This window comes from Antennarius striatus, chromosome 14 (genome assembly GCF_040054535.1).
Source record: "Antennarius striatus isolate MH-2024 chromosome 14, ASM4005453v1, whole genome shotgun sequence".
NCBI lineage: Eukaryota > Metazoa > Chordata > Actinopteri > Lophiiformes > Antennariidae > Antennarius > Antennarius striatus.
This window is the reverse complement of record NC_090789.1, coordinates 8,520,409-8,535,957: the sequence shown is the minus strand read 5'-3', so window position 1 is coordinate 8,535,957 and position 15,549 is coordinate 8,520,409. Positions and strand designations below refer to the sequence as shown.

General features: G+C 40.9%; 1 protein-coding gene across 1 annotated transcript in view; it reads left to right on the top strand.

Annotated features, from left to right (window-relative positions):
* csmd2 (CUB and Sushi multiple domains 2) overlaps positions 1 to 15,549 on the top strand; it is a 267,965-nt gene that overhangs the window by 240,627 nt on the left and 11,789 nt on the right. Inside the window, 5 exon segments of the mRNA XM_068332262.1 lie at positions 133 to 306; positions 4,366 to 4,554; positions 5,044 to 5,217; positions 6,650 to 6,832; positions 9,827 to 10,003. Of these exon segments, the coding sequence (XP_068188363.1) occupies positions 133 to 306; positions 4,366 to 4,554; positions 5,044 to 5,217; positions 6,650 to 6,832; positions 9,827 to 10,003 (897 nt within the window).

Genomic DNA, 15,549 nt, shown 5'->3' with positions numbered 1-15,549 from the left:
GTATGATTCACATTTTGCATAATTCTGCATATAAAACACAGAGCATTGCAGCCTTTGCAGCTGCATTACATATCTATTATTTCACATGTTATTAAACTCATGTGTTGAACTGCTACTATTTTCCTTCCCCAGCTATCACGTGCGGTCACCCAGGCAACCCTACTTTTGGTTTGACCCAAGGGACCCAGTTCAACTTAAATGACAATGTGCGCTTTGTCTGCAACACTGGATATGTTCTCCACGGAGCTGTAAAATCTAACTGCCAAGCCAATGGACAATGGAGCAACACCCTTCCCAGGTGTAAAAGTAAGTGTCCAGCAGTTACTACTGTATGGTTCTGTTTGCATCATGTAGAAGCCAACCAACCCATAATATCACCAGCTTTGTGCTCACCTAATGTACAGTATAGTGTCTTTGTTTGTGTGGTTCTTTCATGATCATCCATTTCTGTGTGCAGATATTAAATTACCTATGTGCAAGGTTATACTTTTGTAGCTGCAGATGACCCCGGTCCTAGAGATAGCAGAAATGAGGCTCAGACATCCAAGGGCAGGAAGAGTTTAAATTCTCAATATTAATGGAAATTGAAATGAAAACTAAAATGGCTGGATTGTTCAATTATCTTGGTTTCTACTCCACCGTCAGATTCTGCTTAGTACAGGTAGTAATTAAGATACGAACATTCGATTTACGAACATTCGAGAAAATGAGCAACTACTCACGGCAACATCCAACTACTGTAGTTCCTTTCTCTGATGGATCCACACTGAGCAGCGCAATAGCACATGTCATTTCATATATAACTCAGCAAATATAAGACTAATTATATATACAGTTTGCACGGACGTTAGACTTCATGTGGAATTTTCAGTTTTCTTGTTGGCGCGTCATTTGCAGTGTTTCATCCTTCTTTTATCTATATATCTGCAAACTTCTGATCAGGAAACAAATGTGTAACGTATTTATGGGAATGGGGATGTTCACTAACATCGAGACTGCCCACAAATCGGATCAGGTTGAAAGTTAGAGCCAGAAATGAAGACTATGGACTACCTGTAAGAAAACTGTTACAAACTGCCTGTTGTTTAAGTTTAATTATTGACGTTGTTGTCCTCCTGTAGGAGCTAAGTGATGTAGGTAATAATGTTTTGGGGTTAGGTTCCTACCCTGAAGCATTAACTGACACTAAGAAAGAACTCTAAATATTTTATAATTTGATGTTAACTATTGGTTGACTTAGCTGAGAAACTTAATGGAAATAAAACAGATAAATTAAGTATAAAGTGATTTTTCTGCATTTTGATCAGAGCGAAATGCATCAGCGCATCAATCACATAATTGCAGTGGAATACTACAGTGGTTCCTTGGCAGTTCTGCAGGGATAGAGATTTAAAAGTTACATAATGGCACTACAGAATTTTGTCTTGTTTATGTGTCGTTTCTACCCTGTAATTGTTTATGGTAAGTCTTAGGGAATAGCAATTTTGTATTTAGAGTAATAATGGCATTTAAATGACCTCAAAAAAAGATTATAGATTGACATTCAATAAATAACGACTTAAAAACAACTCCGCTCACGGACAGATTCTCGGAACCAGTTGTGTTCGTAGGTTGAGGACAATCTGTAATTACATTTCATGATACTTCCTCTTTGCATAGCTACCGCATCGACACCAAAGCTCACCTGTCTGTGATATTGTCAAACTTTAGTAATGTAGACACATCCAAAAACTTTGACTAGGTTTCTACTGTATGGAAGACAGCAGCCTTCTGGGGCTCACATTTGGATTTTTGTACCCAACTATTCTTTGACGAAGTGATGCATAGACTTTAAATTTGGGAGTGTTTTCACAGCAAGCAATATTTCACGGTATCTACTGTATATATCTCTCCGAACTGAGGGCTTTGTGGCAGCCACAGAAAGGCTGCTGGCAAGGTCATGCTCTGAATGTGACAGGGTAGTGACAGATGTCGTGATGGATTGACTAATGGCTGTGTTTAATTAAGGAAAGGGGAAATTTCATCTTTTTTGAGGTATTTATGTAGCAGTGAGGCACTGATATGTCTCTGAAATGCTCCTCTGGTTGTAAAAATAAGCAGAAATGTTTTGACTTCTGCATTTATTAGCGGTGAGATTTTTTGCCAGACATATGCCTTAAATCTCTCTGCTTTAGCAATGACATCAAATTAGTGTCAAACTTGTTTCCATGCAAAGGCTGACGTGTATTCTGTGTGTGTGTGTGTGTGTGTGTGTGTGTGTGTGTGTGTGTGTGTGTGTGTGTGTGTGTGTGTGTGTGTGTGTGTGTGTGTGTGTGTGTGTGTGTGTGTGTGTGTGTGTGTGTGTGTGTGTGTGTGTGTGCGTGTGTCTGTGTATGGGTGTGGACGTCTGTTTTGATAGCACATTATTCTCACTGTTGCTGTTTCGACTTAAGTAGCTTTGTGGTTTTTTGTCATTGATATTTATCACCTTAATTACAGCATTTGAGATATATTTGGTGAGGCAGCCTCTGCTGGTTGACATCTGGTTTGGAAGTTATAAATACTGGGGATGACGTCTACTCTATCCACTTCACCTTACGCCACCTAATAGCTAAGGTTACTGTCCAAGCAAAACCTTCAGTTTTTCATTTGGAATGAGGGAGCAGTAGAAGGATCAAAATGTAAGAAAAAAGTGAAGACAGAATAAGAATAAGTGAAGACAGAACACAGTCAAACATTTCCATGTTCCAATTTTTAAACTAAAGGAGTCTGTAGGATCTGTTAATTAAGTAGAGGGAAGGCACGGACCACCAGCTCAGCTAGTCTGCTATCCCTCTCTGATCAACAATTTGCATCATCAACACAGTCACAATTCAGAAGGACTCACCTGTACTTATTTGTCTTACATTGACAATATAAGTAAAAGAAACAGAAAATAAAATAAAAAGCTTATAACATGCAACTTACTGGAGCGTCACTTGGCAGGAAACCATGAGGAGGACGAGGTTAACCCAGCTCCATAACTCATTGGAACAGAGATGAATTACCTCTGCTTTTCTTTCCTTCACTTCTTCCCCTTTTATTCTGCCATTCTTTTTTTATCCTCTTGGTTCCTCTGCCATTGCTCCTTGAACCACATGCACAAATTTACCAGAAAGTTGATCATTTTAGGTAGCAGTTGAATTGCTTTTGACCCTGTGTTGCCTGAGCACTTTTTTTTTAAATAAAAACAGAATTTCTCAGCTTGGAGAGTGTCATTCTATAGCAACTTCACTGTTCAAAATACACTTCGTAGTTATTATGCGGTAAGTTGTAAATGATGGCACCAGAGGTCAGCACTTTACAGGAAGTAATGCATTATAATAAGTATTTGGGGGCAATTTAGCTGCATTTGCCAGTTTTTGAGAATGGAAATGAGGGAGTTCACATTAGCATACAATACATTAATTTTGGCTGTAGCAAAGGCAAGACTGATAAGGTTAACTAAGACATAATGACTATGTGGATATTCCTAAGTAGGTTTTATGAAGCCAGTTTTGCCTTCATAGTGTGTGTTTATTCATGCTGAAACTGGCCAACACATATTTGCCATTGTACTGTAACTGTGTTTAGGCTATGTAAGATTAGTGTGTGTGTGTGTGTGTGTGTGTGTGTGTGTGTGTGTGTGTGCGTGCGTGCGTGCGTGCGTGCGTGCGTGCGTGTGTGTGTGTGTGTGTGTGTGTGCGTGCGTGCGTGCGTGCGTGTGTGTGTGTGTGTGTGTGTTGGTGAAAAACACAAGATGAATCTGTGCTTGTAGCAGTCATAGGCTATGACATTCTGTCATGAATTTTGAATATATTCGCACCATCAGTATCCATTTCTCTCAATCTCTGTTCATTTCCCCTTTCTTGCTGCCCGTTCTCAATCGTCCTTCATTCTCCTCTTTTCTAAGTATCTCCATCTGATGCTAAACTGACATAGTGCTTCTTTTCCAGTGATCTCTCCATCCATCATCATATTGGCACCACAGGGGCCAGCAGGCGACTGGCTCTAATGAAGTAAATGTTGATTTCCAGAGTCTGCCTCCTACTTCATTTGGATTGGGGTGGTTGGATGGATGCTGAATGGGTGGAAGTGGTAGGAAGGAATGGACAGAGAGAAGGGAAAATATGCAGCTTCTAAAATGTACATGGTAGCAGGTCTGTGCAAAAGCAGTCTGTTCAAAAGAGTAGTATTTCTGTCCTTATAAATATTAACAATTGTAGTCAGACCACATCCTGTTGGCAACTGTTTAAAGATAACGGTAAAATAATGACCATTTAGCATGAAGCAATTTCCAAACATCCTGATAAATGCTTAAACATAGTTTCTGTTTCTTTTCTGTCTCCTCTGCAACCCTTTCTCTAGTTGTAAATTGCACAGAGCCAGGCTATGTGGAAAACAGCATCAGGCAGGTTCTGCCCAGTGGACCACATCGTTACAGCTTCCAGACCACTGTGTCATACCGCTGTAACCCAGGCTACTACCTGCTTGGCACCAGTTCCATATCCTGCCAGGGGGATGGTACATGGGACCGCTCCCTGCCCAAATGCCTGTGTGAGTATCTCAGGGGATTGTTCAGAGTATATCTGCATGATTTCTTCACAGGATACCTGTGTAAACTGGCAAGGCTGCACCAATTACACAATAAATAAATAGATAAATACATAAATAGTCAATTCCAAGAGACTATGGCAAAGTTTTCAAATATTGTACCTTATTTTTATCAGACATTCCAACATCCAAAGATTTTTGAATAAAATATTTCAAAATATATATTTTTTACCATATTTTTATGTGTGGGAAATGAAAAAAATGTTTTCCTTTAGAAAGCCCCTTATTATAACATGAATTATTCTCATGTTTGTTTATCATAATTAACTGAAGTAAAAAATGTCTCATAACTGTTTGACTTTATTCAGTGAAATGTACTAATCATTAAAAATCTAATGTCACTAAGCATCATTTGTTTTTACTACTGGCATGTGGAGTAATTCCACTTGTTCATTGGTCTTGTCTTCTCATGTCTGTGCTCCTATTGGACAGTGGTACTCTGTGACCACCCGAGCATGCCTCCCTACAGCCAGATCTCAGGTGACCGTCGAACAGTTGGCTCAGTCATTCGCTACAGCTGCATTGGCCAGCGCACCATCATCGGCAACACAACTCGAATGTGCCAGCTGGATGGCCAGTGGAGTGGTTCACCACCACACTGCTCCGGTACAGTTACTCCCATACTGGCTCAGTAACAGTTTTCAAGGATAAATCTGAAAGAAAAGAAAGAAACACAGTGAATGACAACTTAAATTTCATTTTTTGCTGCTTTTAGCTTTATGCTAGCTTTTCCTCTTTTATAGATTCACCTTCATTAACTTGTTGAATTCGGATGCATTATCAACAGCCAGTCACAGCAAAGACCTAATGAAATATTCTTCTCCTTTCGGCTTTTCCCTTCAGGGGTCGCCACAGCAAATAAGTTGCCTCCATCTAAGCCTGTCTTCAGCATCCTCTTCTCTCACACCAACTACCTTCATGTCCTCTTTCACTACATCCATAAACCTCCTCTTTGGTCTTCCTCTAGGCCTCCTGCCTGGCAGTTCAAAACTCAGCATCCTTCTACCAATATATTCACTATCTCTCCTCTGGACATGTCCAAACCATCTCAGTCTGCCCTATCTGACTTTATCTCCAAACCTCTAACATGTGCTGTCCCTCTGATGTACTCATTTCTGATCCTATCCTTCCTGGTCACTCCCAAAGAGAACCTCAGCATCTTCATCTCTGCTACCTCCAGCTCTGTCTCCTGTCAAAGACCTAATGAAATAATCCCAAGAAATAAAGAGTTTAGTTGGCAGCTGTTAACAGGTAATAAACAACATAGATGGAAGTAAGCTATAGTGCAAGGGCAAAGGAAGCCCCCTTTTAAAACTCCTGAGATCTCCTCTTGTCCTGCACAGCTACAAAATGCACACACCTCAGCTGTTATGAAGCAATTTAACAGCATTTGCCCCAGTGCCCTATCTAGCCTCACAAGAATTTCCTTTCACATCCATTATATTTAATGCACATGTTAAAGACCATGGAGGTTTCTCCATTCATACTAATATTCATTGGCAGAAATACCAGTGTATTCATAATGAGTCAAGAACAGCATGCACACAAAAACAGGCCCACAGGCTGAAAGTAAAATAACATGTTGACAGTTTTGTGTTACAATTCATGGTACTCAGTAAGACTAATTTTGCCTGTCTTGACATTTTTGCCTCAGCACAGTTTAAGTGATGTTTACCAAAGTCTTGTAAAGTGAGAAGCAAGAGCAAAAGAAGTAATTGGTTTAACTGGAGGATACAAATAAAGTTGATAATCCAATAATTCAGATCAATTAAATGAAAAATCACCTCATATTGTTTATTTTCCACGGTGTACTGGTGTTGCGCCCAGAGTGTCCCCTGTCTCACGCTCCCAGTCCACTGGGATAGCCTCCAGCAAGCCGCGACCTGCGACAGCGGATGAAGCGGATTTAGAAGATGAATGAATGAATGAATTGTTTATTATCTGAAAGTAGAAATTTAGGGGAGTGTGGTTTCGCTAAAGTGGAAAGCTTATTTCTCATATCTGTTCTTTTGTCAAAATAACGTTTATTCTTTTCCAGGAAATTCTGCAGGGTTATGTGGAGATCCAGGTGTTCCAGTGCATGGTATCCGTCTGGGAGAAGAGTTTACTGTGGGCAGTGTTGTTCGCTTTAGCTGTGAGCCTGGCTATACACTAAGAGGTTCCCCAGAGAGGACATGTCTGACCAATGGGACCTGGGTTGGCACCCAACCGGAGTGTCATGGTAAGGAATATATGAACAGATTATTTATTCTCTTACAAATATCAAGTAGAGTAAATAGATGGATGATCATTTTTATGTAGCATTGCCATTCCAATCAGTGGGTTTGTGCCAATGTATGGAAAGGTGGCTCTGACCAGCTGCCAAACTTTAGTTTCAGTGGGCTAAAAGTGCATTTCTATCCTTGCCTTCTCATCCTGTCACAGTCATGGGAGTTTAGCCTGTAATATACGTATGTACATCTTCTGTACAAATCTAATATGTCCTGTGGCAAAAGCTGAGGGAACAGGATGTACTTAGATTAACTCTCCTGGTCTTTAAAATAAACTAAAGCTGGAATCTGCCCATGTTTACTCTACGTTTTGTCAAGTCAAACATTTCACAGGAGCTTTTATATTCAAATCCAGAGAGTTATCAGCAAATCTGTTTGTGATTTTTATAGATACAATCTCAAGGTTGCCCCTAAAGTCAAGAAGTGTATAAATGTTGGGGCCTGGTGAGGTTAGGGTAAGATACCATCAAAAGGCAGATAGTTGTGTCATCTACAAATTTATGTTGGAGATTGAGGTGAGCCTGAAGGTAAATCCCTTAATTTAGCTGTCAGTTCAACAATTTAATTTTGCTCATTTTCCCACCTGTGGCTGCGAGCTATGGGTGACTTGGCCAACAAAGTAAAATCATTTAGGAACAGGATGAGCAGCTTGAAGTGGAACAGCTGCTGTTCTGCATTAAAGGAATCCACCTGAGGTTGTACGGGAAGCTGGATGCATCCTCCATTATACTGTACTTAGCGTTCTGACACAATTTGAGATCCTGCAGTGTATCTTGAAGGCTACAAAGGGACAACATAGCCCATCTGACCGAGGAATGCCCTGAAATCCCATGTGAGACACTGGAGGTTTGCACTTGTGGTTCAGTTGTTACCACTGCAAAATAAAACGGAATGACTGGTGGGATATTAATGTTATTTCACCATCTCATAGCATATAAAAAAGGCCAGTTAGAGAGTTACAATGACATGTTAAAAAAATTAAAATAAAATAAAAATTCTAGGGTTAAAACCACCCACTGTTTTCCTTAGATACATTTAATTGTTGCGTTAGTAAACTTATTGCTATTTGATTGCTTTGCTAATGAGGAAATTATATCATCTATGTAATTTGATGTGTTTTTGGACATAGTGGAACTCCACTGAGTCCACCACTGAATTATACTTTTTAAGTTGTAATCTCATTGTGTAATTGACTGCTTGCCTTGACTTTTGTTCAGTGATTGAACAAGAGATTGTGGAGCACAAAACAGGGAAATAATTCTCGATATATTCAACACCATAAAGTTATTCATCTTCTGTTATCATTCAACAACATAAAATCAATTGATCACACCTGGAAAGATCAGTCATGTGTTGGCATCAATTTGCATATCGAAGTTCTACAATTTCGTTGTCCTTTTTCCATCTTCAAACTAGAAGACTGTCCACATCAGGGTTATCCTTTCCAACTGATTATTTTAATTTGGATTTCATATCAATTAAATGAGTATTAATAGAATAGTGTTGCTTTCTGTTTTGGTCATGTTTTTCAGTTTGGGTTTTGCCATTCGTGATACCACATGAACCAACAGCAGCTTTTTTTTTTCATTCCTTTTCTAACTCGTCTGTACACGCACCTCTTTCCTTCCATCATCCTTGAATGCAGAGTTATTTCAAGAAGCTTCATCCTGTCTCCCAGGCTGCTTCTGCATGCACTTCTAACACTTCATCACACACACAAACACACACACACACACACACACACACACACACACACACACACACACACACATACACACACACACACACACACACACACACACACACACACACACACATTACCACCTCTCTCCCTTGACTCACTCTGCCTCATTCGCTCTCGGGAGTGTGGTATGCCCACAAGCTGAGGCTGCCCACCTGTTCTCTGTTGGCACAGACTTCAAGGGGCCAGGCCACATCTGGTCATACGAGAGGACGAAGGCCGCGGGGCTCTTAGAGCCAGGGTAAGCTGGAGACTGTAATGAACTGAAGTATCGCTGGCCACCAGACAGACACCAAGGAAGTCTAAGAAAAGGATGTGTTAATCAAAGTTACATAAAAGTCGTAGGTAGGGGAGCCTGATGACAGGTGGTGGTTGGATGGGTGAATGAGGAACGGAGTAACTGTAAAAAGAAACTGAATGAGGAAGATATTTCAGACGCATGAAATATGAAATGTTCTAGAAGAATTTTGGTCTTTGTTTTCTATGATTTATTGAACAGGTGAAGGCATAATGGGTTTTTTTTTGGTTGACTGACTAAATAAAAACTAAATAAAAAATTAACTGACTAAATAAAAATTAAATAGCTCTTACACACAGCCTAAACAACTTTACTAGTAGTAAACATTTAATATTGCTGGTTAAAATATTTAGATGAATTCAATGAAAACAGAGTTAGGATGTGGGGTAATATATAATTGTATCCTGCTTCAAAGCGGTCATGTATTGTAATTGTCAGTGTTCGTGTGTTCGTCCGTTCATTCGCCTGTTCGTTAGTCCACCATATATACACATAATATACACAGATATACACATAATTTCAACTTTTTTACATTCAGGAACCAGATAAGATAGACAGACAAGGGAGAAGGCAAGTGTGAGTAAGACCATGACAGTAGGTCAGAGCACTAGCTTTGATCTTTGACCTATGCAAGTAGGTCAGGGTAAAATTTTGCTTTCAGGGGTGTTGCGGGATGTTGCACTCTGTGACTGCCTTGGTTCTTGTTCCAACATTGAATTCATGATTTATTCAAATATATGTGGATAAAGCAGTGGTTGCAATAAAACAGACATTTTTGTCAAGACTCACCCTTCCCCCAAATTCAAAATACAAAATTAACTTTACATTTCATCCTCTGACAGTTAAGGTTTTATCCATTTTTTTTTAAATGACTTCATCCTTGTCTGTTGTCCTTTTTTGATTTAGTGATTTCCTGTGGGAACCCAGGAACTCCACGGAACGCCCAGATCCTGATCCATGATGGCCTGACCTTTTCCAAATCCATTACTTATGCGTGCAGGGAAGGACACTACTCTACTGGCCTGCTCTCTCGTCACTGCACCGTTAACGGGACATGGACTGGCAACATGCCCGAGTGCTCTGGTAATTAGCAGCTCACACAGAGAAAGAACTAAAATGAGGTTGTATTTAGGGTGACAGAAAACACAACAAGGAAAGGTGGCAGAGTTTCAGTAAATTATAAGGCAAACCTGTTAATATTTTCTGACCTTAAATTGATTCATTTCAAATAATTAAATTGATTTCTTGTGAATTGGCCCTATTCATTCATTCATTCATTCTTCGTCAAATACCCGCTTCATCCGCTGTTGCAGGGTACTGGAGCCTATCCCAGCTGACTGGGGGTATGAGCCAGGCTACAATCCGGGCACAACGTAGGTGTACCGCGGAGCCACATGTAAACAGACAACCACGCACACACTCATACCTAGGGGCAATTTGGTATCAGCAATTCACCTAAGCTTCATGCTTTTGGAGGTTGGAGGGAGTCGAAGAGCCCGGAGAGAACCAATGCAGACATGAGGAAAACATGCAAACTCCCCACAGAGCGGGAGTCGAACCGTGAACCGCCATGCTGTGAGGCGACAATGCTACCCACTGTGCCACCTTGCCTCCCTGAATAGGCCCCAGTTACAGTTCAAGGTCCAGATTCTTATGATTTTTCTTTTTGTTTTTTTGAGATTCTGGCTTGAAATCTATATTCCTTTCTTGTTACCAAATCAAATTGAAAGTATATTATTATTATTACCTGGATTTTTTTTTAATAAATAGAAATTCCTTTATTTCTTATACATATTTATGACATAATTGTCTCAAAATCTCTTTGTCAAAAGGCCTCATATCTTAACTAAATGGATATTGGGATAAGTCTCTCTGTCCATCTGTATGTAACAGGATTATGGTGTATGCACATCTCCTCAAAATGTATCAGATAGAGTTCAATGAAATGACTCTATACATGCAGCTTATATTTGGTCTGCAGTGCAATGGCGTTGTGCCTGGAGTTTCCCCCGCCTCACGCCCTAAAACCAGCTGGGATAAGCGCCAGGTCCCAGCGACCCGCTGCAGATTAAGTATTAGGAAGATGAATGAATGCAGCTTATATTTGATTTCTTAATGTTGCTTAATTTAGCATTTTAGGTATATTTGAACTTCCTTTTCTCCCTGCTATTATTCTGCTCTGAGAAAGGAAATGTTATATCAATGATAGCACAGATTTATTTTCTCTAGTTCCGTTGGTATTTTTGTTGGTTTACCATCTTGCTGATTGACATTATTCTGAGAATTTTACTTCACCTCCAAGCTCAATTTTCTTTTACCTTTCACATCTAGATCTTTTTTTTTTTTTTTTTTGTCCATACTGCACATTTGTATTTGTGCCTCTCTTTTCCATTTGCACTTACTGTTCAATACATCTGAGGATTGTAAGTAAGTAAGATGAAAATATAATGCAAAATATTAAGCAGAAACTGAGGAAAACATGCCTGTCATGGCGGATAAAAGTATTTGTGAAGAATGACTCACACGGATCTCTGGCTCAGTAGGAGGAAATTGGTTTGAGAGATAGTCCACTACAGAATGACAAGTCTTAATCATCATGTCTCACAAAAGACACACAACTGGTACACAGCGCCAAGAGACCCTGGCAAATAGGGGTCACAAATAAAACCAATGACTCCTGAAAGGATTGCCAGAGCCTGGGCAGCACCATTAGGGGACTCAGACCTATGCAATCACAGGTTTTAAAGGGAACAATTTGGAGTAGTAGTCGCCTGTTGAAGAAGCGTGTACAGACAGGATGGAACAGGTGGAGAAAAGTGTCAGATGTGATTGTATGATGGAAGAGTTTCAGCTACAATGAAATGAAAGGTGTACAAAACTGTGGTGAGACTAGCTATGTTGTTTGGCCTAGAGACAGTGTTGCTGAGGAAAAGACAGGAGATGAAGATGCTGAGGTTCTCTTTGGGAGTGACCATGATGGATAGCTTCAGGAATGATTTCATCAGAGGGATAGCACATGTTGGAGGTTTTGGAGATAATGGAGATAAAGTCAGAGAAGCCAGACTGAGATGGTTTGGACATGTCCACAGGAGAGATAGTGAATATATTGGTAGAAGGATGCTGAGTTTTGAGCTGCCAGGCAGGAGGCCTAGAGGAAGACCAAAGAGGAGGTTTGTTGATGTAGTAGAAGATGACATGAATGTAGTTGGTGTGAGAGAAGGGGATGCAGAAGATAGGGTTTGATAGAGGCAACTGATTCACTGTGGCAACCCCTGAGGGGAAAAGCCAAAAGGAAAAGAAGAAGTCACCTTTTGTGAGTGAAAGGCGTGATTCGGAGCACTTTAAGACATGATGCTTGGTCCCTGTCCCTAAGAAGTCGGCCCCATCGGAGTTGAACGACTACCGACCAGTTGCCCTCACGTCCCACCTGATGAAGGTGCTGGAGAGGCTGGTATTGGCCGGCTTGAGGCCTCAGGTGAAGGAGCTGCTAGACCCCCTGCAGTTTGCGTATCGGCCCCAATTTGGAGTTGATGATGCCGTCATCTACCTCCTGCAGAGAGTCCATTTGCATCGGGATGGTGGGGGAAGCACTGTGAGAATCACCTTCTTTGATTTCTCCAGTGCTTTTAACACCATTCAGCCAAGGCTGCTGGGTGAGAAGCTGCGGAGGATGGGTGTCGACACATCCACCATCTCCTGGATCAGTGACTACCTGACAGATAAGCCTCAGTTTGTCCGTCTGGGCAGTGTTCTGTCTGATACGGTGGTCAGTGATACAGGAGCCCCTCAGGGGACTGTGCTGTCCCCCTTCCTCTTCACACTGTACACAAACGACTTCCAGTACTACTCCGAGTCATGCCACCTACAAAAGTTCTCGGATGACTCTGCAGTTGTTGGGTGTATAAGTGAGGGGAGGGAGGGGTAGTACAGGGCTGTGGTGGATGACTTTGTAGAGTGGGCTGGAGCCAATCACCTGAGGCTGAATGTTGGCAAGACCAGAGAGATGGTGATCGATTTCAGGAGGAAGGGGAACATGCCACAACCAATCCACATCCTAGGAGAGGCTGTAGAGGAGGTGATGGACTATCAGTACCTGGGTGTCAAGATCTGTAACAGATTGGACTGGAATTCTAATGTCGACGCTGTCTACAAGAAGGGGATGAGCAGACTCTATTTCTAGAGGAAGCTGAGATCTTTCAACGTATGCAGCAAGATGTTGGGGATCTTCTACCAGTCTGTTATGGCCAGCGTACTTTTCTTTGCCGTGGTCTGTTGGGGGAGCAGCATCAGAGCCAGCGATACCAACAGACTTAATAAGCTAATAAAGAAGGCTGGCTCTGTGATTGGCGGTAGTCTGGACACTGTGGAGGCCGTGGTGGAGAGGAGGACTCTTAACAAACTTTTATCCATCATGGATAACCACGCTCACCCTCTCCACCACACACTGAAACAGACAGCGGAGCTCGTTCTCCAAGAGACTAATACAGCTCCACTGTCGAACAGAAAGGTACAGGAAGTCATTCCTGTCACAAGCCATTGCGCTGTACAACAGCTCTGAAATATCAGACAGAGTCCTACCACTAGTCTGATGTTTTGGTATGGCTTCACAAGGTCCTTTGTATGGCCACTGAGTGCCATACTTATTTATTTATCTATGACTAAAGGCCTACCATGCTTGGTTACTGTTGTTAGTATTGTTATTAGTATTACTATTATTACAATTATTAGTGTTAATATTGTTAATATATATTTTTCTGTTAATATTATTATTATTATTATTATTATTATTATTATTATTATTATTATTACCTTTAACTGTCTTATTTTTCCTCAATGCACATTTTCTATATATTTTCTGTAATAATTCTGCTGCTACTGTGACACCTACATTTCCCAGTTTGGGATAAATAAAGTCTGTCTGTCTGTCTGTCTGTCTGTCTGTCTGTCTGTCTGTCTGTCTGTCTGTCTGTCTGTCTGTCTGTCTGTCTGTCTGTCTGTCTGTCTGTCTGTCTGTCTGTCTGTCTGTCTGTCTGTCTGTCTGTCTGTCTGTCTGTCTGTCTGTCTGTCTGTCTGTCTGTCTGTCTGTCTGTCTGTCTGTCTGTCTGTCTGTCTGTCTGTCTGTCTGTCTGTCTGTCTGTCTGTCTGTCTGTCTGTCTGTCTGTCTGTCTGTCTGTCTGTCTGTCTGTCTGTCTGTCTGTCTGTCTGTCTGTCTGTCTGTCTGTCTGTCTGTCTGTCTGTCTGTCTGTCTGTCTGTCTGTCTGTCTGTCTGTCTGTCTGTCTGTCTGTCTGTCTGTCTGTCTGTCTGTCTGTCTGTCTGTCTGTCTGTCTGTCTGTCTGTCTGTCTGTCTGTCTGTCTGTCTGTCTGTCTGTCTGTCTGTCTGTCTGTCTGTCTGTCTGTCTGTCTGTCTGTCTGTCTGTCTGTCTGTCTGTCTGTCTGTCTGTCTGTCTGTCTGTCTGTCTGTCTGTCTGTCTGTCTGTCTGTCTGTCTGTCTGTCTGTCTGTCTGTCTGTCTGTCTGTCTGTCTGTCTGTCTGTCTGTCTGTCTGTCTGTCTGTCTGTCTACTATCTATATACTGTCTGTCTGTCTGTCTACTATCTATATACTGTCTATCTATTTGTCTATCTATGTGGAATGATGGCTTGTGATACAATTGTAATGTTATACTGAAAATGTCTTTACTTGACAGAAAAGGTTTATTAACTACAACTGCAATTCTAAACACAGGAGCTGTAATCTCATGGGCCAAAGAATGGGGCTGAAAGTTAAGAAATCATCTGATTTTAAATTTCCCAGTTTGGGATCAATAAAATGCATGTTATCTTATCTTATCTTATCTTATCCAATCTTATCTTATCTTATCTTATCTTATCTTATCTTATCTTATCTTATCTTATCTTATCTTATCTTATCTTATCTTACCTTTATATCTCTACCATGTGAAATTGGGTCCTATATAGACATTGAGTGTCCATTGAATGGTATTCCCTTACCAGACCAGTGGATATTATAAGTATTGATCCATCAAAAGGAGTCATTGAATCTCAAAGAGACCCACATTCCTCGTCCAACTGGGAATTTTGTTGGGATTCTGGTCACGCACATTCAATAAAGCCTTCTTGTGTCAAGACACAATTAATCCCTAGCTGTCCTGTATTTTTTGAGCTGTGATGCTGCAGAATTCTCATTGTTGTCACTTAGTCAGCTCCGCGGTACACTGGCGTGGTGGCCGGAGTGTCCCCCGCCTCATGCCCTGAGACTGCCAGGATAGGCACTGGCTACCCTGCGACCTGCGTTAGCGGATTAAGCGGGTTGGAAGATGAATGAATGAATGTCACTTAGTCATGCTGTTTTCCCTGCAGCAATGCATAAATATGATCAAGGATAAGCGCTGTTCATCTTTAAGAAAAGATAAAAAATATTCATGACAAGATTCACTTCCCTTGTACCCTAAAATCTCTAGACAGTCTAAGAACAAGGGTGATTTTGTCGAAAGTCAAGTCACACCATTGATGATGGTGTCTCTAAGAACATATATTACACAGCATAAATATAGTATTAAATGTTGGGATACATATGTTTATGTAACAGTTCATTACCTTTGAAGATCTGTGTTCTTGTGAAATTGATTC